Source organism: Podarcis cretensis (genome assembly GCF_951804945.1).
Source record: "Podarcis cretensis genome assembly, chromosome: 8".
NCBI classification, from domain to species: Eukaryota; Metazoa; Chordata; class Lepidosauria; order Squamata; family Lacertidae; genus Podarcis; species Podarcis cretensis.
This window is the reverse complement of record NC_137177.1, coordinates 87,326,614-87,352,417: the sequence shown is the minus strand read 5'-3', so window position 1 is coordinate 87,352,417 and position 25,804 is coordinate 87,326,614. Positions and strand designations below refer to the sequence as shown.

The window sequence follows — 25,804 nt, the reverse complement described above, 5'->3', positions numbered from 1 at the left end:
GGTGCCCCTGTGAGGGTGAGGGGGCACGCTGAGTCTGCAGGCAAGGCACCCATGGAAGAGCACCACTGCAGACCTTTGAGGAAGGAATGGTCTTTGGGAATCCAGATGTGTTAGATGTGGGAATGTTGTGAGGATATACCTCGGCTTACAGACGCTTGGGTTGCAAGATTTTGGGTTGTAGCAGAATGGGTTACTTCTGGGTTTTGGCGCTTGCGCATGCGCAGAAGCGCAAAATTGCGCTTTGTGCATGCGCAGAAGCGCCAAATCGTTACCCGCGCATGCACAGATGCGGTGCTGCGGGTTGCGAATGCTGCGGGTTGTGAATGTGCTTCCCACACAGATCACGTTCACAACCTGAGCGTCCACTGTACATATTACCCTTCCTAACTCATGCTAGTGAGTTTATTCATGCAGCAGAGTACATTCCCCCTTTTACACAGCAGGAAACTAGTTGCAGATTCGTTAGAGTCTCATAAGTTCTATTATTCCTGGTTAAGATCCCTTTGAATCCTCATAAAATAATAAAGACACAACAGTCTTCTTCATAAGTAACAAAAAGAAGTTTACTCACGATCAGAGCACAGTGTGGTTCCTGAAGGTGGGCTTTAGGCTTGAAGTTGCAAATAAATAAAAGTAGAGACATCACCTTGCCAACAAAGGTCCGTATAGTAAAAGCTATGGTTTTCCCAGTAGTGATGTATGGAAGCGAGAGCTGGACCATAAAGAAGGCAGATCGCCGAAGAATTGATTCCTTTGAATTCTGGTGCTGGAGGAGACTCTTGAGAGTCCCATGGACTGCAAGAAGAACAAACCTCTCCATTCTGAAGGAAATCAGCCCTGAGTGCTCACTGGAAGGACAGATTGTGAAGCTGAGGCTCCAGTACTTTGGCCACCTCATGAGAAGAGAAGATTCCCTGGAAAAGACCCTGATGTTGGGAAAGATGGAGGGCACAAGGAGAAGGGGACGACAGAGGACGAGATGGTTGGATAGTGTTTTCGAAGCTACAAACATGAGTCTGACCAAACTGCGGGAGGCAGTGGAAGACAGGAGTGTCTGGCATGCTCTGGTCCATAGGGTCACGAAGAGTCGGACACGACTAAACGACTAAACAACAACAACAAGAAGGAGTGGATTTACCCCATCTGGATATATCCCGGTATGGCTGGCTGAGAGCCAGCAGTGCAGTCCAGGAGGCAAAAGGCAAAAGAGTCAAAAAGAGGAAGGTGGCTTCATGACTGGACCTTTTGTAAGATCTGGAAAGGTCACACCCACCTACCTGGTCACATGCAAAAGGAAGGATGCTCCAGACCAGGTGTAACAGGAAGTTCAACTGGCTGGACCAACATTTCCCTGCATGTTCACTCTAGGCAAACAGGAAATTTTGTACTTGACTGCTCCAGAGGATTACATCCCACATTAGAGATGGACAGGTATCCCCCCCTCGGCTCTGCATACTGGGAATTCTGGGTAGTAAAGGTAAAGTAACCCCTGACCATTAGGTCCAGTCATGGCCGACTCTGGGGTTGTGGCACTCATCTTGCTTTATTGGCCGAGGGAGCTGGCGTACAGCTTCTGGGTCATGTGGCCAGCATGACTAAGCCGCTTCTGACGAACCAGAGCAGTGCACAGAAACGCCATTTACCTTCCTGCAGGAGCGGTACTGATTTATCTACTTGCACTTTGAGGTGCTTTCGAACTGCTAGGTTGGCAGGAGCAGGGACCGAGCAACGGGAGCTCACCCTGTCGCGGTGATTCGAACCGCCGACCTTCTGATCGGCAAGTCCTAGGCTCTGTGGTTTAACCCACAGCGCCACCCGCGTCCCTCTGGCACCTGGGTTCAAATCCCCACTTGACCATCATTCGCTCATCATTCATTCGTAATTTTATTTGTATGCCACTTTTCCACTCAAAAAAATCAGGCCAAAGCGGCTTACATGCAAGAACGCATTTCAAAACCAAAGAGTGCAAAAACGTTTCCCTAACATTTCAGTACTATAAATGTAACAAGATCAGAGATTGCCATCCGTCATGGGTGTTTTAGTTGAGATTCCTGCATTGCAAGGGGGTTGGACTAGATGACCCTCCAGGGTCCATTCCAACTCTTCAATTCAGTGAGTGTGTTATCAAAATCCAACAGCAAAACTAAGTTGGGAGCTTGGCAGTTTCACCTTGGTCCTGGAAAAATCAATCCGATGACGTTGCTCGCTCATCATGAAGCTCCCTGGGTGACCTTGGGCCAGTCGCTGTCTCTTGGCCTAACCTACCTCACAGGGCTATTGTGAGGATTACATGAGGACTGAGACTTGGAAGATGAGGGTTCAAATCCCCACCAGGCCATCATGACACCCACTGGGTGACCTTGAGGCATTCACTGCCTCTCAGCCTGACCTCCCTCCTAGGGTTGTCATGGGGATTAAAGGAGGAGGGGGCGAAAGAACTATGTATGCCCCTTCAAGCTCCTTGGAGAGAAAGAAGTGGGATAAAAATGTAATAAATAAATAATAATAATACATAGTAAATCGTGATTGAAGGCTACCCGTCCTCTGCTGCTTCCACCTCTCTCAACTGGGCGTTCTGGTATAACTGCCTTCCCCCTGTCGCCCAGGTCAAATTGCACTCCATCAATTCAGAGATGGTTTTTATATGTACAGCAGCATCTCATAAACAAGGTAATTTGCTTGTTCTCTGTGGCTTGAGGAGCTCCTGAAGGAAATCCATCTTGTGGAATTTAATGAGGTCTTTTTTTTGCAGCTGAAGTTATCTCTCTCAAGTTCATGAAGGGAAAGAGACGTGCGTCTTTGATGGTTTCATGCCAAAGGATGCTGCTCTGATCCCTGATTCCTCAACTAGCTCCTGGTTTTGAAACATTAGTGGCTCTTTGGTCCTTTCTTGCTCATCCCCGAGAGGAGCCTCTTCAAAGCTCACTCGTTCTTCCCAGGCTCAAGAGATTTCAACCAGAGGGGTTGAAATTTGACATCTATTTAGGCCCCATTTCCCAGAAAGAATCTCTCATTCAGGGATCAAAAGAGGTGCCGGGGTGCAGATTTGAGGGACCCATGGACTATGTACTCATTTTAAAGAGTGGGGCCATTCTACCAAGTTGTAATTACCTTGGGGTTCAAAACAGCAGGTTCAAAACAGCAAAAGGTTGGACATTATCATTGAACTTGTTGTTCCAAAAGATTATAAAATATACCCCCCTCCACAAACCTGTTAGGCTGGCTTATATGTATTGTTTTGTAATAAATTAGCTTAATCAATCCAAATTTTCTTCAGTCCATTCAGATATAGCAGGAGATTTGATTCCCCCACCTCCTAATTATTTGATATTGCAATCTTAGCAGATGTTATAAGTTTGAACACTATTTCTTGATTATTTTGTGGAATTGCAGCTTTTAGATAACCAAGCAGAACTATTTAAGGTTCCAAGGGGTATATTGTATCCTAACATGCCAAAGACATTAGCATGAACAGATTTCCATAATATCTCCAGTTGAGAACAATTCCAAAAGATGTTTATGTAATCTATTTTTATTCAATCCACCTCTCCAGCATTTATCCAATCCTGATTTATATAGGATAGGACAAGTTGGGGTCTTATTTCTTTTCAACCTTTTGCAAATTCACAGGGTCTTACTTCTAGATAAGTGGGTATAGGATTGCAGACGTAGAAAATTAACTTTATTTATTCCCAGACTTTTGAGGCCACTCCCCTTGGATCCATAAACTCATCCCCAGTGCCCCCCATCTTACCTTATAAAAAGGGTTATTCGGGAGAGTGGTTTGCATGACCCACTAAGGCAGATCATAGAACACAATAAAATGCAAAACAGCAACAATTAATTGCACATGTGTTCAAAATCCAATTCAAACTCCTTTATTGGATTAATTTGACAAATTTGACCCAGTGATACCAGCTTTTCAAAGTCTGATAGTCATTGACACCTTTAGCACACACCCCCCTTGTCGTCCCCTTGCCTCTTAGCACCCACCCCCTGGAATCCCACTGCCCCCCCCCAGGAGCAGTACCCCCACACACACTTGGGAACCATTGCACTAGCGTGTTGTGGTCAAACACGCTCCAGCACATCTCAGGTTTCTTATTGTACATTTGTTTGGCTCACACCTGGCCTGGCTGCTTAACTGGTAGAGCAGCGATCCATTTGGAAGTTCATAAGGTCATCTGGCCATCTCCTATAGCCGGGCCCTCGAAGAGGCATCAGGAATGGAAGTCCCCTTCTATGGCCTATTTATCGATGTGAACTGTCCATACATACAAGCAGAAGCAGATATTGTAATATCCAGTGGATTGAGATTCACCAGAATCTCCTTCCTTGTTGCAGAGAGACTTGAACTCAGGACTGTCAGTATGCGAATCAGATGTGATAATAGTGGGTAGGGGTACATGGTGTGTGTGTGTGTGTGTGTGTGTGTGTGTGTGTAGAACAGTGGCTGGTCTAAGGCCTGTTCATGAGTTCATGGCTTTGACCCAAGCTATTTGAGGGACTATATCCTCCCATCATATCTTCCTGGGTTCTGAAATCTTGAGGGAAGACCCTTCTCTCAGTCCTGCCTCCATCACAGGCCTGCTTGGTGGGGATGCAGGATAGGGCCTTCTCGGTGGTTGCTCCCAGGCTTTGTAACTCCCTCCCTAGAGAAGTTATCCTGGCTCCCTCCTTGTTGTCCTTCTGACAGCAAGTGAAGATGGTATTACCCCTACAGGCCTTTGGGAAATGTCTGTTGTTGTTTTTTTAATGGAAAGGGCTTTTAAGGAGTGCTGTCCTGCTTTTATTGTTTTTCATCATCTGCATTTTAATAGATCTGTTCTTTAGACGGTTTTAATTCTATTGGAGTTTAATTACTTTTAAACATTTGTAGCTTTTTGCATTTTATCTGTGTTGCTTTGATTGGGGTATGCAGTCCTGAGTCTTGGGCAGGGTAATGGGAGGGATATAAAGAAACAACAACAACAACAACAACAACAACAACAACAACAACAACAGTGCACTCCTATCAGATGTAAAGGAAATAAACAACTACCTGACGTTTAGAACACAACTGAAGGCAGCACTGTTTAGCGAAGTTTTTAATGTTTGATGTTTTGTCATGTTTTTAATATTCTGTTGGAAGCCGCCCAGAGTGGCAGGGGAGGCGTGGCCAGATGGGCGGGGTAAATGTATTATTATTATTATTATTATTATTATTATTATTATTATTATTATTTTGATGCAGAGCCTCCTGCAGTCACTGCCTAAGGTAAAGGTAAAGGGACCCCTGACCATTAGGTCCAGTTGTGGCCGACTCTGGGGTTGCGGCGCTGATCTTGCTTTATTGGCCGAGGGAGCTGACGTACAGCTTCCGGGTCATGTGGCCAGCATGACTAAGCCGCTTCTGGCGAACCAGAGCAGCGCACGGAAACGCCATTTACCTTCCCGCTGGAGCAGTACCTATTTATCTACTTGCACTTTGACGTGCTTTCAAACTGCTAGGTTGGCAGCCTAGGTTTTTACTAATCTCCCCAGGAGAGCTGTATTGGTTTGCATGCTGACAATGACACTTGCCAATATCCTCGCTCGAAACCAAGAGGTCTGGCTCCTTGGCTTGGAAGGAGAGAAGCAGCTCTTTCAGGAAAAGCTCCAGTGCCCTGGGGTGGCTGCCGCTCTGTTGAACTGACCCTCCTTTCTTTTCCTCTCTCTCTCCCCCCTCCTCCTTTCTCCCTGCAGAAGTCGCTGACCACAGACATGATCCCCGAACAGAAGACGTTTGTGGACACAAATGGATCTGGCATCCGGCCTGCTGTCCCAGGGACCCTCTTTGCTCTCCCTCTCCTCCTTTTGATAGTGGCATTATAGAAGAAAAGAGGGATGAGTGCTCTGAGGGGGTGGGGGAAGGCGCAGCCCAAACTTTTGCGCATGCAGAGATGGACAAAGACACCTTGAAAACGTTTCCTTCGGCCTTTTGGCCTTCTGGAGTCTCTGCTTTCGAAAAGGCACGGCGGCAAGTTTTGCAGGAGTTTTGACAGGACAATTTCCCCCAGGAAATCTGTGCTGAGGGAGCACTTAAGCGCCGGGAATTCTGCATACTCAAAAGGAGGGGTTTTTTCCGCTTTGTGTTTCTTTTTGGTTTGAAGTGTCTAGAGCAAGAGTCCAAGAGTCTCCCATTGTGTCCAAATACATCCATGTTCAAAAGGGGTTGCAAATGGCGTTTCAAAGGAGCACACCTGCTTTTGCAAGCAGTTGGAGAATCTCGAGGAGGCCGACTCTGGATGGAGAGACTGAGCCAGTTGTGGCTTATGCGCCTTAGTTTGCCAAACTGCTTTGCAGGGCAAGAGACAGCTATGTCCCTTTCCCCCTGTCCCCCCAGTCTCCATACCATTCCTTTTTGCTGCTTGGAAAAAAACAAACCACACAACTGTCTCCTTCCTCCCCTCAGCCAAGCTTGGCTTCCGTCACCCACAGAAGTGTCTTAACTTTCTCCTCTTGAAGCAGAAGGTGGAGAAGATGTTTGTGCAGCTGGCGGGGGGCAGGGAGCTCCCTCCAGGAGTGCAAGGAGCACTGTGAGATGAGCGGCAACACCCCATGATTTTCTAGGCCTTCAGGACAGTCTTCCTGATAGCAAACCCAGTCAAGTCTCGTGGTGGAACAAGAAGCGTATCGGACAGGTCCAGAGGAGATACCCCGTTCTGCTGTTTCTTCTGATTCCCTTCCTCTCTCTTTTCTAGGATTTTTGCTGTCCAAGAGGTGAAACTTCTCCTCTTCTCAAGGTTGCCCCAATGTCACTTTGGGTTCCTGGTGGATGGAAGCAGCCATAGCTGGCAACCAGCATTCATTACTCTCCTTTGATCCTAGGCATATCTAGCATATGTATATCAAGAGAGACCGGCTTCTTTATATACCGTATTTTTTGCTCTATAAGACTCGCCTTTTCCCTCCTAAAAAGTAAGGGGAAATGTGTGTGCGTCTTACGGAGCGAATGCAGGCTGCACAGCTATCCCAGAAGCCAGAACAGCAAGAGGGATTGCTGCTTTCACTGCGCAGCGATCCCTCTTGCTGTTCTGGCTTCTGAGATTCAGAATATTTTTTTTCCTTGTTTTCCTCCTCCAAAAACTAGATGCGTCTTGTGGTCTGGTGCGTCTTATAGAGCGAAAAATACGGTACATATGGATATACGTAACCAAACACATAACCTGGATAGGGTTCCTTTAGCTTTCCTCTCTTCTTTTTTAAGGATCAAAACTACAACAAAAATGTATTATTGTAAAGTTTTTGTTTTTTTTAATTATTATTTAACCAATGTCTACAACAGGGAACAAAATATCTCTGCCCTCCGTGTTCAAGATGACCTCCTCCAGAGCCCTGGGGCTGGTGGAGGCGTTGGCAAGAGGAGAGCGGTTGGGAGTGCTTAACCAATATCTAAAATAAACATACCAAGAAGCAAAGTGTGTGCTGTTTGAGTCACTGGCCGTCCACCCCAATCCTACTTCCCCATCCTGCTTGAGAAAGGTGAGGGTAAAGCTCAGAGCACCTGCCTCAACTTGCCTTTCTGTAGGTGAATACAGCTGGAAATGGTCAGACCACCATATTTCTGGTCTGTGCCTATTTCATTTATATATTTTTAAAAACTATATGCTTAAAAGGTAAAGGGACCTTTACATGTACTTGAGAGCAGTTGACCACAAACTTGACATGAGCCAACAGTGTGACGCGGCAGCTAAAAAAGCCAATGCAATTCTGGGCTGCATCAATAGGAGTATAGCATCTAGATCAAGGGAAGTAATAGTGCCACTGTATTCTGCTCTGGTCAGACCTCACCTGGAGTACTGTGTCCAGTTCTGGGCACCACAGTTCAAGAAGGACACTGACAAACTGAAACGTGTCCAGAGGAGGGCAACCAAAATGGTGAAAGGCCTGGAAACGATGCCTTATGAGGAACAGCTAAGGGAGCTGGGCATGTTTAGCCTGGAGAAGAGGAGGTTAAGGGGTGATATGATAGCCATGTTCAAATATATAAAAGGATGTCACATAGAGGAGGGAGAAAGGTTGTTTTCTGCTGCTCCAGAGAAGCGGACACGGAGCAATGGTTCCAAACTACAAGAAAGAAGATTCCACCTAAACATTAGGAAGAACTTCCTGACAGTAAGAGCTGTTTGACAGTGGAATTTGCTGCCAAGGAGGGTCGTGGAGTCTCCTTGTTTGGAGGTCTTTAAGCAGAGGCTTGACAACCATATGTCAGGAGTGCTCTGATGGTGTTTCCTGCTTGGCAGGGGGTTGGACTCGATGGCCCTTGTATTTTTTTTTTTTTTAATAAAATTTTTATTGAGTTTTCACATTTTATAAACACACACACACAGACAAAGACAACACATATAAAGTTTCATATCCTTACTTTCCTAACCCCAGTTCTTGACCTCCCCCCACCCCCCCTTCATACATCCTAATTCAATTAAATTAGCTCAGCAAGTTCATATCTCTCATCCTTTACATATTATTATTATATATATATATTTTTAAAGAAATGCTTAATTCTTATTACTTGGCCAAATTTTACTTATCCAGTTTTCTTATAAATATTAAATCCTTTTCTAAGGTCGACTCGAATTCCTTCCACGAATTTCCCTTTTATCTTAAAAATAGGTCATAATAATCAAACACAAAGGTCATAGACATATTTTTACAAATTCTTTTCCCCCCCCGCCCCGGTTTCTGTCCCTTCCCAATGTCCCCATGTCCACAAAAACAGTCTTTAGCCTGGATTCCTCACATCTGAGGCCTTTAAATCTCTGTCAGTTTCTCTCTGCCAATTTTGTTGGTAGCCCTCTTTGTTGGTCCTCGGGTCTCGAAGGAGTTCTAGCTCAGTCTCATCAGATTTTCTTCCATCCAAAGTACTTGGTACCAGCTGCTGCGAAAGGTCAGCTAGTCCATACTCAAAGAGGAAGCCCCAATCATATTTCTTATTTCTTTTAAATTCAAATGTTCCAAGTGTTCCAGGGGCTTCCTCCCTCCTCTTTCGCATCTTTCGCAAATTTGTAATCCAAAGGTCTTCTTCTTTGTGTTCTGACAATGTAGGCTTCTGGTTCGTACTCTCCATCTGTACTGGCCCTTGTTCCCTCTCCTCCTGTTCCGAAGTTATCTCTTCTAAATCAGCTGCAGATTTTTCCCCGGTCAAGTCCATTGTGCATTCAGCAGAGTCACTTATTTTAGAGTTCAAGGTTGTAAGTTGTTTACTCATAGCCGTAGTCTGCTCCTGCAACTTTCCCACAAGAAAAAACATTCTTTCTATCTCTGCCTGTAATTTTCCATCTGCAGCCATTGTAGTGTTTCAATGTTTCCCCTAGGGGGATTCTGGTTACTTAATAGTCTTTTCCCAACAGTCCGTTACTTTGTTATTTCAGTACTTTGTTCCCAACCACTTTAATTCAAATATAACAAATTTAGTCCAGAAAGGTGTTAGATAATAAGATTTTTAACTTTCACTGCCGTTTGAGAGCTCCTTTGACAGCTGTCAAACTCCTTGTTCCTTTTTCTCCAGCTCAAATACAGGACACTCCCGGGTCTGGGGGGGGGGGGGGGGTTAAAACAAAAGCTTCTAAAATTCCACTCTTACTCTCCAGCACAAATCTTCTTCTGTCAAATTCATGAAAATATTATCTTTTAAGAAACACCAAAAAGAAAAAACTCTCCACCTTAGTTCTCCGATCCTTGCTTTAAATCTTCTGTAAGCAGGGGGGTGCGGACTTCCCTTTAGCACATCCCCCGATCGTACCGAATTCAAGGGTAGAAATTTTAAAGTCCAAATTCCATTCTACTCACGGTTTAATTAAAGTCCGAATTTCAGGGAAGAAAGTCAGCGGTCTCCGGCCATGGCTCGCGGCTTCGCTCCACTGCAGTAGCGGTCTACTCACAGCACCACGCCACTCCCCGTACCCTCTCCGCAGCCTTTAAAAAGGCTCTTCGTGGGTCGGGGGGGCGCTTTAGGTGCCTGTCGAGTCACCAAGTCCGCAGGCTTCAGCGCCTGCGGTTTCTGAGGGTCCCCGCGTCGCCGTCGCGGTAGAACCCTTCTCCAGCGGAGCCGATTCCCTCCGGAGCTCGGAGGGAATCCGCCATTAACCAGATCGCGCTAACCCGGAAGTCCCTCGATGGCCCTTGTAGTCTCTTCCAACTCTATGATTCTATGATTCTATGATCCCTGAACATTAGGTCTAGTTGTGGACGACTCTGGGCTTGCGGCGCTCATCTTGCTTTATTGACCGAGGGAGCCGGTGCACAGCTTCCAGGTCATGTGGCCAGCGAACCAGAGCAGCGCTTGGAAACACCGGTTACCTTCCCGCTGCAGCGGTACCTATTTATCTACTTTGATGTGCTTTTGAACTGCTAGGTTGGCAGGAGCAGGGACCGAGCAACGGGAGCTCACCCCATTGCGGGGATTCGAACCGCCGACCTTCTGATCGGCAAGTCCTGGGCTCTGTGGTTTAACCCACAGTACCACCCGCGTCCCATGTGCTTAACCTAGTAAAAAAAAAAAATCTCTAAATGGTTAACATAAAAAAAATTCAATCATTTAATAGACCAAGCCTTCGATGAACAGTTGAGGGAGTTGGAGGGTGTTTAGCCTTGAGAGAAGACAGGTTGAAGATAGCTTCAGAAAGTAGAAGATACCTACCCATCTTCTCCTCTCAAGGCTAAACATCCTCCAACTGTTCACATGGAAGGTAGAGCAAACTTGTTTTCTGCTGCTCCAAAGAGGAGGAGCTGAAGCAATGGATTCAAATGGTAAGACAGGAGATTCTGACTAAACATTCGGAAGAACTTTCTGACGGTGAGAGGTATTTGCCAGTGGAACGGACTCCCTCAGAAGATGGTGGACTCTACTTCATTGGAGGCTTTGAACTCGTGTTTCCCAGCTCTTTTTGGACCACAATTCCCATCATCCCTGACCACTGGGATGATGGGAGTTGTAGTCCAAGAACAGTTGGAGACCCAAGTTTGGGAAACACTGTTTTAAACTGAGGTTGGATGGCCTGTTGTCTGGGATTTTTCGGCCGTGATTCCTGCATTCCTGCAAACCAGCTTTGACCTGATTTGGAATCATAGAATCTCAGTTGGAAGGGGCCCTGAGGGTAATATCACCCAACCCTCTGCAATGCAGGAATACACATAAGCCATTTCAAGGCACCTATGCCCCCTCTCCAATCGCTTGTGTGTACAGGTAGTTGGCAATGTGGAAACATCCCTGACCTTAATGACACACACATGACATTTGAAACAAAGTGGGTGAAGGGCAACCTTGCTGTGTTTTAAGATGGACATGAGTAAAAAGGTAAAGGGACCCCTGACCATTAGGTCCAGTCGCGGATGACTCTGGGGTTGCGGCGCTCATCTCGCTTTACTGGCCGAGGGAGCCGGCATACAGCTTCCGAGTCATGTGGCCAGCATGACTAAGCCACTTCTGGCAAACCAGAGCAGCGCACGGAAACGCCGTTTACCTTCCCACCGGAGTGGTACCTATTTATCTACTTGCACTTAGTGCTTTTGAACTGCTAGGTTGGCAGGAGCAGGGACCAAACAACGGGAGCTTACCCCGTCGCGGGGATTCGAACCACTGACCTTCTGATCAGCAAGCCCTAGGCTCTATGGTTTAACCCACAGCGCCACCTGCATCCCTCACTTCCAGCCATACCTGGAGACATTACTGGATGCTGAACTACCATGATGGTTATGCTCTGCCTTCACAGCTGGAAGCAGCAATGCTTCTGGATACCAGTTGCTGGAAACCCCAGGAGAGGAGAGATCACTTGTTTTTTGGGTACAGCTTGCTGGTTTCCCTCTGGGGCAACTGGTTGGCTGCTGTGAGACCAGAATGCTGGACTAGATGGGCCACTGGCCTGATCCAGCAGCCTCCTTTCATGTTTTTGTGGCTGCAGGGCTCAAATGTGGCCAGGGGGGAGAGATGGTGGGTCTGAATGGCCTCATTTGCTAAGAGGCAAACGGCCCCTTGTTCAGGTGACTGATTGGAAACCAGCTCGGTGGAAGAACCAGAGCTCTTCTCAGAAATACCTAGGCCCATTATATATGCTCTCAACAGCCGCCTCTCCAAATGGGGAAGAAAATAGATACAATCTCCGGAGGGCAATGAAATTGAAAGATTCTGATGTGCCTCGCAAGCAAACAGAACTCCACGAAATTGCCTATTGCCGCTGCCTTTATGATAATTGCCTTCCACCTGTTCTACCTGCAGGTGGAGATTGGGGGGAAGGGGTGGGGAGCAGGAGGGAACACATCTTTGCAAGGTATTCCAAGGCAAAAGGAAATCGCTTCTGGGCTGAAGGGAGCCAGGCCAGAAGACACAGTGATGGCCGTGGCTTGAAATTGCCCGTCAGCTGCAAGACTGCCTTCGGTGGAGGGAAGTCATTTGCTGGGGTTCTGCGCCTCCCGCCTCCTGCTGTTTTTGTTGTTGTTTTTTGTCCTTGGGGAATTAAAGGTAAAGGGTAAAGGGACCCCTGACCATTAGGTCCAGTCGTGGCCAACTGTGGGGTTGCGGCGCTCATCTCGCTTTATTGGCCGAGGGAGCCGGTGTACAGCTTCCGGGTCATGTGGCCAGCATAACTAAGCCGCTTCTGGCGAACCAGAGCAGCACACGGAAATGCCGTTTACCTTCCCGCCGGAGCGGTACCTATTTATCTACTTGACTTTGATGTGCTTTCGAACTGCTAGGTTGGCAGGGGCAGGGACTGAGCAACGGGAGCTCACCCCGTCACGGGGATTCGAACCGCCGACCTCCTGATCAGCAAGTCCTAGGCTCTGTGGTTTAACCCACAGCACCACCCGCGTCCCAAATTACAGTGGTGACAAAATAAGAAGGGCACATCTATCCAGAGACTGCACAATTGCCTTTTAATATGAGCCATAGCTCATTAGTGACACAAGGAGCTTGACAAGCTCGATTGGTTAGAGCATGATGCTGGGGACACCAAGTTGCAGGTTCGATTCCTGTACGGAACAGCTGCATATTCCTGCATTGCAAAGGGTTGGACTAGATGATCCTGAGGGTCCCTCCCAACTCTACAATTCTGTGATTCTGGCTCACACCATTGGTTCATCTATTGCATGGGTAGGAAAACTGAGGCCCGGGGTCTGGATCTGGCCCAATCGCCTTCTCAATCTGGCCCGCGGACTGTCCGGGAATCAACGTGTTTTTACATGAGTAGAATGTGTCCTTTTATTTGAAATGCATCTCTGGGTTATTTGTGGGGCACAGGAATTCGTTCATTTATATTTATTTTTTCAAAATATAGTCTGGGCCCCCACAAGGTGTGAGGGACAGTGGACACGCCCCCTGCTGAAAAAGTTTGCTAACCCCATATCTATTGTCTACACCAGGGGTCAGCAACCTTTTTCAGCTGTGGGCCGGTTCACCGTCCCTCAGACAATGTGGTGGGCTGGACTAAATTTTGGGGCGGAAAATGAACGAATTCCTATGCCCCACAAATAACCCAGAGATGCATTTTAAATAAAAGCACACATTCTACTCATGTAAAAACATGCTGATTCCCGGACCGTTCGTGGCCGGATTGAGAAGGCAATTTGGCCGCATCTGGCCCCCGGGCCTTAGGTTGCCTACCCCTGGTCTACACTGACCACCAGCAGCAACCTGGGGTTTCAGGCAGGAGTCCCTTCCAGCCCTGGAGGTGTCACTAGGGAGTGAACCTAGCCAATCTGATTTCAAGGCAGATGCTCTAACCACTGAGCCACAGTTCTGTACTATGCCAGTTGGTTACTGAAGTGGACACGGAAGCCTTGCAGAAGGGCAAGGGCCACAGGACTGGCCAGACAAAGCAGCTCGTCTCTTTCTTTCAGGGGTGAGACATGGACTTGCTCACAAAGAGTAAAATGTGCCACTTTTACATTTATTTATTTATTTATTTATTTATTTATTTATTTATTTATGGGGGGAAATGCATACCGCTGTGTCATAAAAAATACTGAAGTGCTTTACAGCCATAAAAAACTATTTTAAAAGTTTAAAACAGACCTCCATTAACCATTATGGAAGAATGCATTCTTCATTGCCTGCAGGCATTTAAAAATTGGCAGAGAAAGTGACTGCTAAATCTCCAGATTCAGGTTGGTCTGAAGCAGTCAAAATATCTGATGCAGTCCAGTAGCACCTTCGAGACCAGCTAAGTATCTGAAGAAGTGGGCATGCACACAAAAGCTTATACCAAGAACAAACTTAGTTGGTCTCTAAGGTGCTACTGGACAATTTTTTTTATTTGCTAAATCTCCAGTAGCAGAGAGTTCCACAGGACTGGGCCAATGGCAGTAAACGGCACTGTTTCTCGATGCTGTCAGATGAACGTCAGAACTTGGGGAATGAGCAATGATGCTCTTGCAGTTGATCTCAGTGACCAAGCTGGGATGGAAGGGTTCAGGAGGTCCCTGAGGTCCCCTGGACCTAAGTTGTTCAGCACTTTGTGAATTAATGCAAAGATCTTGAACCTGGCTCAGGAGTATAGTGGTACCTTGGGTTACATACGCTTCAGGTTACATACGCTTCAGGTTACATACGCTTCAGGTTACATACGCTTCAGGTTACAGACTCCGTTAACTCAGAAATAGTACCTCGGGTTAAGAACTTTGCTTCAGGATGAGAACAGAAATTGTGCTCCGGCGGCAGCGGGAGACCCCATTAGCTAAAGTGGTGCCTCAGGTTAAGAACAGTTTCAGGTTAAGAACAGACCCCCAGAACAAATTAAGTACTTAACCCGAAATCTAAACTGATCCACCAACAAGAACAATAATCAGTGAAGAATTTTCAAAGAGAATAGTTCATTTATTTCTTTTTAGATGCCCCCTGCCCATGCCTGTCTGATGCTAGAGAGAGAGGGAGCCATGTTAGAATCATAGAATCATAGAATCATAGAGTTGGAAGAGACCACAAGGGCCATCGAGTCCAACCCCCTGCCAAGCAGGAAACACCATCAGAGCACTCCTGACATATGGTTGTCAGGCCTCTGCTTAAAGACCTCCAAAGAAGGAGACTCCACCACACTCCTTGGCAGCAAATTCCACTGTCGAACAGCTCTTATTGTCAGGAAGTTCTTCCTAATGTTTAGGTGGAATCTTCTTTCTTGTAGTTTGGATCCATTGCTCTGTGTCCGCTTCTCTGGAGCAGCAGAACTCCATGTGTGTTTATATGTAAATAAAGTAGATTAGCCAAAATGCTGAGTTGCTGAGGTCTGTCACGCATCATACGCAAACTCTGCAGATCCCTAAGTGTGCCGATGTCTGTTGGCATCGGTCGCTGTGATGTTCGAGCAGAAGAAAGTTTATGAAGCTCCCGAACGATCGACCAGGAGGGAGAGAACATGCCAGTCGGGCATGTGTCTCTGCCAGGGTCCTACTCGAGTGTAGGCTGAACTCCCAACAGCCATATCAGGGGGCGCTTCTTGAGATAGTGCCTCTTCTATCTACGATGGTGCCAATCTTCTTATAAAACAGGACTTCCTATAAACAGCAATGCAAAAGTATTTTGAACGCTGCTGCTTGATTTAGCAGGGGAGCTCTTTTTAAGAGAGAAATGCGACCGATCAATTGACTAAATGGTGCGGCCGCACATTTCCCAAGCTCTGCAGTGCTCCTGCGGGAGAATGCTGGCGAAGTGTGGGCTCTGCTTTCTCTCCCCCCCAACCCCCGCATTCTGAATTCAGGAAGTCTATAGGCTGAATTGCAGTCACGACGACAGCTAATAAAGCATGATGGTGGAGGGGGGAGATTGCTGACCACGGTTCGACAAGATGACCCCTAAGACCCTTTCTGCAGCAATGATTCCTGAAGCTGCTGGAAGCTCCTCAATGAGCAGGCCTTTGTTAAGAGGCGTGGTATAAATACTCCAAATACAGACTTACATCTAGATGCAGTCTGTGATCACTTTGCATTGGCAGCCATGGGGAATTGGGAGTTGCCGGCTCTGAAAAAGAAAAGTTAAAATCTAAAAGATGTGCTTAAAGGTAAAGGGACCCCTGACCGTTAGGTCCAGTCGTGGATGACTCTGGGGTTGCAGCGCTCATCTCGCTTTACTGGCCGAGGGAGCCGGCATATAGCTTCCGGGTCATGTGGCCAGCATGACTAAGCCGCTTCTGGGGAACCAGAGCAGTGCACGGAAACGCCGTTTACCTTCCCGCCGGAGCAGTACCTATTTATCTACTTGCACTGGTGTGCTTCCAAACTGCTAGGTTGGCAGGAGCTGGGACCGAGCAACGGGAGCTCACCCCGTTGTGGGGATTCAAACCACCGACGTTCTGATTGGCAAGTCCTAGGCTCTGTGGTTTAACCCACAGCGCCATCCGTGTGCTTAACCTCCAAGAATAAGAACATAAAGAAAGCCTGCTGGATCAGGCCAATGGCCCATCTAGTCCAGTATCCTGTTCTCTTAGTGGCTAATGTGATGTCCTAATGGGAAGCCTGCAAGCGGGATCCAAGCACAATAGCAACATTCTTCTGTACTTTCCAGCAACTGGTATTCAGAAGCATTGGTGCCTCCAACTGTTGAGGCAGAGCATAGCTGTTGTGGCTAATAATAATAATAATAATAATAATAATAATAATTTATTTATACCCCGCCCTTCCTGGTTCAAAAACTGGGCTCAGGGCGGCTAACAACAAATTTAAAGCACTTAATTGATGCAACAAAAAACAGCATAAAAGATAGTATAAAACATGAATAACGATAATTTCAGAATTCAAAAATCAATTTAGTGTGGTGGGGGGGGGGGGACCATCCAATAAACATTAGATGATCACCAGGGCTAGCTGGCTAAATTAGTCCTATTTCGGCCAGCAAGGAGACCAGGGGAGAATTCTTATGTCTCCTGTCCCGTCACAGATAAGGAAGGCACACATATGACAGTTAACTCTTTCTTCGCAAGAGAAACACACACGTAAACATGCTTCTAGCCTCTTAGCAGCTGTCCACTGGTCTGGGCCCCATGAGGCAGTTATGGCAATAGGAAGCAAGCACACACATGCACACACCAGTGTTCTGGTTTATATGCCCTCTCCTGGTGGGTTGCACATACAGAATCTGAGATTTCTCTTGCACGGCAGTCACCGCAGCTCTTGCTGCCTCGTGGCCCTCCAGAATCTAGGAGACAGCAGGGCAGGAGAAGGTGCGGAGACTGCAGACCCATCTGTTGGCTGAACAGCCTCGCCTTCTGGCGCCACATCTGGCATGGCTTTCTCCACGCAGACTGCCCCGACTCTCCCACTTCCACCGGCTCCTTACGGGCAGCACCAAGCCCCATCAATCACTTGGCCCTTCTCCTGGGTCACTCTTCTGGTCCCCTGCCTCCATCCCACACTCTTTGGAGTCCTGCCTGCCCTTGACATCATGTTCCTGTCCCCCCCCCCTAGACTTAACCATGTCTCCTCTATGAATTCGTCCAATCCCCTTTTAAAGCCATCCAGGTTTGTGGCCATCACTGCCTCCTGTGGGTGGGAGTTCCATAGTTTAACGATGTGCTGCAGGAAGAAGGACTTCCTTTTGTTGTTGCTGTTTAGTTGTTTAGCTGTGTCCGACTCTTCGTGACCCCATGGACCAGAGCATGCCAGGCACTCCTGTCTTCCACTGCCTCCCAACTTTGGTCAAACTCATGTTGGTAGCTTCAAGAACACTGTCCAACCATCTCGTCCTCCATCGTCCCCTTCTCCTTGTGCCCTCCATCTTTCCCAACATCAGGGTCTTTTCCAGGGAGTCTTCTCTTCTCATGAGGTGGCCAAAGTATTGGAGCCTCAGCTTCACAATCTGTCCTTCCAGTGAGCACTCAGGGCTGATTTCCTTCAGAATGGATCGGTTTGATCTTCTTGCAGTCCATGGGACTCTCAACAGTCGCCTCCAGCACCAGAATTCAAAAGCATCAATTCTTCGGCGATCAGCCTTCTTTATGGTCCAGCTCTCATTTCCATACATCATGACTGGGAAAGCCATAGCTTTAACTATACAGGACTTTTATCTATCTTAAATCTTTCAACATCCAGCTTCAATGGATGTCCACAAGTTCTAATATTAGGAGGGGCGGGGGGCAAAATTTCTCCATCCACTCTCTGCATGCCAGGCATAATTTTATAAACTTCTATCATAGCATAATGTTATAAACTTCTACTTGCCTTTTCACTAAACTGAAAAGTCCCAAATGCAGTATCCTTCCCTAATAAGGGAGTAAGTCTATCCCAATGTCCAGGTCTTGGACCAGATATAACCTTTCTCCTTTATTTCCCCTTGCATTGCATTGAGCTAAGAATGTTGTGGCCGTCAGGTCTTGTTCCAGCTGAGCCCCGTGTGTTGACACGGTTTGTTCCCTGCCTTCTCCCCACTCAGCGATGTATATGGCGAGGCACACGAGAGGGTGAACTTAGAAGGAGCAGTGCATTCGCCTCCCTATTACTGAAATAAATCAAATTTCCTTCAGCTTAGCAAGGATGGCAAGCAGGCAAAATAAAAGCCGCACTAATTGTCTGGCTGGCATTCCGCTCACATGTTTGTGCAAAGGGAATTACTCGCCTGCTGGAGTGTCGGGGAGAAAAACCTCCTCAGCCGGCACTCAAATATGTTAGAGACTCATAAACCAAGCTGGTTGCTCAAAATGAAAAGGGTGGTGGTGGTTTGCAAAGGACTTGACGTGGGTCATGTTCACCTGCAGTGTTGTTGTTGTTGTTTTACTAGCATGTGATTTCATGGATGTGGCTCCACAATCATCTGAGCGAGGGCAGGCAGCCCTGTGGCTATTGTCAACCAGTTTTGTTGTTGTTTAGTCGTTTAGTTGTGTCTGACTCTTTGTGACTCCATGGACCAGAGCACGCCAGGCACTTCTGTCTTCCACTGCTTCCGCAGTTTGGTCAAACTCATGCTGGTAGCTTCGAGAACACTGTCCAACCATCTCGTCCTCTGTCATCCCCTTCTCCTTGCGCCCTCCATCTTTCCCAACATCAGGGTCTTTTCCAGGGAGTCTTCTCTTCTCATGAGGTGGCCAAAGTCTTGGAGCCTCAGCTTCATGATCAGTCCTTCCAGTGAGCACTCAGGGCTGATTTCCTTTGGAATGGAGAGGTTTGATCTTCTTGCAGTCCATGGGGCTCTCAAGAGTCTCCTCCAGCACCAGAATTCAAAAGCATCAATTCTTCAGTGATCAACCAGTTAGCTGAACACAAAGGGGCAGGACCGGACATGGATGACCCAGGCATCTTCTTGCAAAGGGCAGCCTTGCCAGCCTCCTTTGTGTAGGGCACAGAGTTGCTACAGAGATGGAGGGAAATGGGACTGCACCTATGGATTCACTTGACAAGAAGGGAGAACCCAACCCAACCAAACCAAACCAAGTTCTTAGGAATAACTTTCTGGTGGGGAGAGCTGTTCAACAGTAGAACGGGCCCCCTCAGGTTTTCAAACTAGGTTGTGTGGGAGGTTAGCAACAAATGGATATTCTTGCTGGTTGCATACCTTCCAAGTGTCCCGATTTTCCAGGGACAGTCCTGGAATTATAGTCACCATCCCAGTTTCTGGTTTGTTCCTGGAATGTCCCAGTTTTCCTCTCCTCCACGTTTCAGAGGACAATTAAAAGTGCTGTGTGGGGGGGGGGTAGGTGTAAAAACTGTTTATATGGAAAATAAAATGCCTGAACCAAATGAAAGAAATAGGGAAGCTGGCATACGAAGCCCTTCCTATAATTTTGAAGGAAAATGTCACCAATCCACTTTAAATTCTTTAACTGAAATGCTTCACCAGCCAGCCATTTTTTAAGGAAACGCAGGGAGTGTTGATTCCTTTACTGGAAATGGAACTGCAAGCCTTTATGTGTCTTCTCAGAAGTAAGTCCCACTGTATTCAAGAGAGCTTTCTCTCAGGTTACTAGGGAGAGACCATGTAGCTTTACATTGCAGTCCTCTGCATTTTTATTCAGAACTAATGAGAGCTGGACCATAAAGAAAGCTGATTGCCGAAGAATTGATGCTTTTGAATTATGGTGCTGGAGGAGACTCTTGAGAGTCTCATGGACTGCAAGAAGATCAAATCTCTCCATTCTGAAGGAAATCAGCCCTGAGTGCTCACTGGAAGGACAGATCCTGAAGCTGAGGCTCCAATACTTTGGCCACCTCATGAGAAGAGAAGACTCCCTGGAAAAGACCCTGATGTTGGGAAAGATGGAGGGCACAAGGAGTAGGGAACGACAGAGGACGAGATGGTTGGACAGTGTTCTCGAAGCTACCAGCATGAGTTTGACCAAACTGCGGGAAGCAGTGGAAGACAGGAGTGCCTGGCATGCTCTGGTCCATGGGGTCACGAAGAGTCGGAGATGACTAAACGACTAAACAACAACAAGTCCCACTGAGTGATTCCTGCACTGCAGCAGGCTGGACTAGATGACCACTGGGGTCCCTTACAACTCTACCATTTGATAAGCCATGGAAAGAGATTCTGACTAAACCTTAGGAATAACTTCCTGACGGTGAGAGCTATTCAGCAGTGGAACAGTTCTGTGATTCTGTGACACTGGCTCGCTCCTGCTGAGTGTTCCTTGTGAAAATGGATGCTGCACAAGAGCAGGCCCGTCTTCCCATAGAGGCTAGTGTCGCGGGGCGCCAGGGTGCCAGGTTCTGGGGGCGAGAGTCTGGGGAACACCAAACGAGCGCACTGAATGAGCGAGGGTGCATGCGCCGCTCCCGCCGATCGCCGGCTCATTTTTCCCCCCTTTAGCCTGCAGGTGCTGAATTCTGGGGGGCGCCAGAAGGCTAAAAGGGAAAAAACTGAACCGATGCTCAGTGGGAGCAACGCATGCACCCTCGCTTGCTTGGTGCAGGCCTGCTCGCTCGTTCAGTGTGTTGCCTGCCATGCCACTGCTGCACAAAGCGGCCAGCTGAACCGGGAGGCACCATGTCCAGCCTCTGCACCTCTTCCCCGCCAGAGGATCCGCCCTCCAGCCGCTGTGCGCCTCCTCCAGCCCTTAAAAAAAAGGTCAACAACTCTTGGAAAGGGGGGGGGCTGAGGGATCTTTGCACCACTGCGCCAGATATGCTTATGACGGCCCTGCACAAGAGCATGGAAGGAGCGCAGTCCTTTTGTACCAAGTTCCACTGCCTTGTTTTTGTTTTGTCACCCTTAGCAGCACACAAGATTGCAGCTGAGATGTACAGTGAAATGTATGCTTTGTGGTAAAACTCTGAAAGCAACCCCTGTAGAAGCGTTCATCTCAATAATTTCAATATGCTATTTGGTGGGTTCTTTCCCTCCCCGCCCCTTCTTTCCTCTGTATTGTTTTCGTGCTTGGGAGCAAGAATACCTCGTTAATTTATCACAGATCCATGCATTCTATCAAAAGAGAAAGGCAGTGGTGGTTTCCCTAACTTATTTCCAGTAAATTAATTATAGGGATGAAAAATGTTATCATTGAATGCAGAATTACTTTAAGCTGCACATGGTTGGTACAAAAGAGAAGTCCAGGGATGTAAGGGATACTGTCTGCTAAATAATTCAAACTCCATAGATGCTTATGTTTCATTTTAACTCTGCAATTGTTCTGCTATACCGGGGAACAAAGAGGGTTTTGCTGTTGCCTAATAGCTGTACTTGCAAAATGATTGATGATGTGCAGTGAATATTTACTTTTATTTGCTTTAGTAGGAAAAAAACAAACCCCCGGAAAGATTTGCTTATTCAATTTTTTGATTCTAATCTCCTCCCAATCTGCCTTGGAAGTACCAGCTGTGAATGCCTGTTTTCACACCACCCCAATCACCAAGCAGTGAGAGGCATCAGAGGTTCCAGCTACTTCCTCGGGTTTTAGTTTCCTAGGAATAAAACTCAGCAGAGACTATGGCGTCATTAGGATATATGGTTTATTTATACATGGATGCAACCTAAACATAAGATGGAGGGGCCCATGGCATTAACATCCAAACAGATCCTACTTCTCCATTGGTGGCAAATTTGATCCAGCACAGAGCAGGAAGGTCTGTGTGTCTCCATCTTCCAGCCTGCATTCATTCATTCTAGCGTTCATTCATTCTAGCAGCTAGGTGAGGCCCACTTGGCTGGAAAGCGTGCTCTCCAATAAATGAGAGCACGTGTTGCGGTGTGGGCCACCAGGCCAGGCCTCTTCTTGCCAGGCAGGTTAATAATTGTTGCCTGGCATCATGATTGGGTAACCGGGTTGCTGGGGCAAATTGTATGATGCAAATTGGGTGGGTGGGACCATAGTCCTTAAATATTGGTGCACTCTGGTTTCTCTTTCTCTTTGCAGAGTGCATCGGATCACCCGCCCGCCCGCCCGCCCTCTTTCCGGTTGACCTTGCTTTGCCTGTCATGGGGTCGTCTGCTTTGGAGCAGGGGCCTAGTAGGAATTTTGCCATTTGGTGATTGGCTGTGCCATTTGGTTTTTGCCTAAAGGTAAAGGTAAAGGTACCCCTGCCGTACGGGCCAGTCTTGACAGACTCTGGGGTTGTGCGCCTATCTCACTTAAGAGGCCAGGGGCCAGCGCTGTCTGGAGACACTTCCGGGTCACGTGGCCAGCGTGACATCGCTGCTCTGGCGAGCCAGAGCCGCACACGGAAACGCCGTTTACCTTCCCGCTGGTAAGCGGTCCCTATTTATCTACTTGCACCCGGAGGTGCTTTCGAACTGCTAGGTTGGCAGGCGCTGGGACCGAGCAGCGGGAGCGCACCCCGCCACAGGGATTCGAACCGCCGACCTTTCGATCGGCAAGTCCTAGGCGCTGAGGCTTTAACCCACAGCGCCACCTGCGTCCCTTTGGTTTTTGCCTACTACTCAGCAATTCATCACAACTTGTAAGGTTGCGGTTAGGCATTGGTTATAATATGCTGGTGGTGGAGGGGTCAGGCTGGGCCTGCCCCTCCTATTGCGCTGAAGGGAATTCCGTTAAAGGAATCCTGGGGCTTGCCATGATTTCGTCCAATCCCTGTTATGGGACCAGGGCCGCCCAATCCCTGTTATGGGAATCCTTGTTATAGGACCGGGCAGGCAAGCTTTCGGGGAGCTGCTGGGGTGAGCGGCGTGGGTCCGACGCTTAGCTCAAATGACCCCCAGTTTGACTTTCTCTTCTACTAGCTACCGATCGGACCTCGGGATGTCAGTTCTGTCCCAGGCGGGGGGACAGATAGTCATAACCAATGTCTAAACAACCACTCACTGATTTTGTATTTTAATAAAGTTGTGGCCAAAATAGTGCCCAAAAACCAAAACTAAAATTACGTGTTATGTGTGAAGTTATTTGAGGGGTGGCCTGGGGACCTACACACGCAATTCTTGGAACTTTGCTCATTCTTTTGGGATGCTGATGAGAGCACTTAAGTGGCCAGCTAACATCATTATTTTAAAAGAGGGATCAAAGACAGCGGTAGGCAACCTAAGGCCCAGGGGCCGGATGCAGCCCAATCGCCTTCTCAATCTGGCCCGCGGGCGGTCCGGGAATCGGCATGTTTTTACATGAGTAGAATGTGTCCTTTTATTTAAAATGCATCTCTGGGTTATTTGTGGGGCATAGGAATTTGTGCATATATTTTTTTCAAAATATAGCCCGGCCCACCACATGGTCTGAGGGACAGTGGACTGGCCCATGGCTGAAAATAGTTGCTGACCCCTGGTCTAAGAACACATAATTAAACAGTTGTTCTGTAAGTGCTTAGAAAAGGATGCTGTGATTACCAAGACCCAGCAAGGGTTTCCCCCAAAACAAGTCATGGCAGTCAAAACTCATTGCTTTTTCATTTTTTTGATGGAGTTACAAGCTTGGCGGACCAGGGGAATGCTGTGGATGTAGCGTATCTTGATTTCAGTAAGGGTTTTGACAAAGTCCTGCAAGATATTCTTGCAAAGAAGCTGTTAAAATGTGGGCTGGATAAGGTAACTGTCAGGTGGATTTGTAGCTGGTTGACTGTCTGAACCCCAAAAGCACTCATTAATGGTTCCTTGTCGTCCTGGAAAAAAGTGACAAGTAGGGTGTTACAGTATCATGTCCTGGCCACCCGCTCTGGTTCACCAGAAGCGGCTTAGTCATGCTGGCCACATGACCCAGAAGCTGTACGCCGGCTCCCTCGGCCTATAGAGCGAGATGAGCGCCGCAACCCCAGAGTCGGCCACGACTGGACCTAACGGTGAGGGGTCCCTTTACCTTTACCTTCAAATCAACTTCAAAGGGGCCTGGCATTAAAGCCCCTGGACCTATCTATCTGCACTTTGACAGGTTTTTTTTTATAAATATATAGCAGGCCACCTGTTTCATGCCTGCTATTTCCAAACCAACTGACCATAAAACACTATGGGAGATTAAGCGAATCCTTTGTATTAGACCTCCCCTAAAACTATAATGGTTGCCCTTGCAGGAAAGCTCTCCTTCTGAAAAATGTGGAGTTGGTGGTGGGGATTGCTCTCCAGTGTGGTGTAGTGGTTAGAGAGGTGGACTCGTAATCTGGTGAACCGGGTTCGATTCCCCGCTCCTCCACATGCAGCTGCTGGGTGACCTTGGGCTAGTCACATTTCTCTGAAGTCTCTCAGCCCCACTCACCTCACAGAGTGTTTGTTGTGGGGGAGGAAGGGAAAGGAGATTGTTAGCTGCTTTGAGACTCCTTAGGGTAGTGATAAAGCACGATATGAAATCCAAACTCTTCTTCTTCTTCTGCCTGGCCATGCATTGAGTGTCTAGGAAACAGAGAAGGGTGCTGCTGGATTTCTCAAGAGATCAAAGGATATTTTCCCCGCATGGGGTGGGAATGTAGGAAGGCAGCAAAGCAGAGAAGTGATTAGGAGTGAGATGTTTCAGATAAATTTGGCACTGAATCCATTCAAGTTTCAATTGAGTTACAGGTGGCATATGGTTCCTGGTCTTCTGAAGATGGAGGTCTCAAACACTACGCACCACTGACCTACATTTATGATGCTCAAGTCCTCAAACATTAACCTTCTGGCAAGAAATGCTCTATATAATAAAGGACGTAATGCAGGTGATATGCCATTCTCAGAACCCTCCCGGCTTACCTGGAAGGAACTTTTAACAAAGCTGCAAGCTTACAAAAACCCTGCTAACAGATGTTAGGCAGGTGATTGCCACTAACTGTAAATCCTGTAAATCATTTGACAGACCACAAAGGTATGACAGCACCTGGGAGAGAGCCTGTCCAACAAAGCTTGCTAACTATCAAAAGCAATGACAGATGGGCATCTAACAAATTAATAGTGAGGCTGGGGCCTTGATCACACCTGGGAGCTGGTTCTCATTTGGAATCCACATTGTCTCCCTTCCCGTTTGACCTTATTAGTTCACACATGCACAGATGCATTTACAGTTGAAGCTGAAGGTCAAGCTGCTTTTCCCAACCCATAACAGGAAGTGTTTCCTTACTTGTCTCTGCCTTCCATCTTTTTTTATTCAAATGTATTAATTTTGCAGAAACAGGGCATGCACACAGGAATCAGCTGAGCAGTGCATGCAAACCGCCCTACCCAGAATTGCAGAATAGAATTGCATTTCCCCTCCCCATGCAGTGCAAACTTACCTGCACAGACTTTGTTTTATACACAATCCAAAAATGGGATTTCCCCAACAATGAGAAACAGGATTAAGATGTGGAGATATGCTCCAGAGATCCAGACCTTGGGGAGCCCCAAGAAATTAATAAATATAATTTGGACTATAATTTGATCTTTTTTATTTTAGTTTTTTTTTAATTGAAGTATTATGATTGGATATTTAATTGGATGTTTTTTAATGGAAAATCAATAAAAATGATTAACAAAAAACAAAAA

General features: G+C 47.2%; 1 protein-coding gene across 2 annotated transcripts in view; it reads left to right on the top strand.

Moving 5' to 3' along the window:
* GFRA2 (GDNF family receptor alpha 2) overlaps window positions 1-25,804 on the top strand; it is a 432,056-nt gene that overhangs the window by 82,567 nt on the left and 323,685 nt on the right. Inside the window, exon 8 of one of the 2 annotated variants that reach the window (XM_079987536.1) lies at window positions 5,725-7,439. The exons of the other annotated variant lie outside the window; for it this stretch is intronic. Coding sequence (XP_079843662.1) covers window positions 5,725-5,853 — 129 coding nt within the window. The 3' untranslated portion in view covers window positions 5,854-7,439. Of the gene's footprint in view, window positions 1-5,724; window positions 7,440-25,804 lie in introns of those variants that run through there. 2 annotated transcript variants of the gene reach the window in all.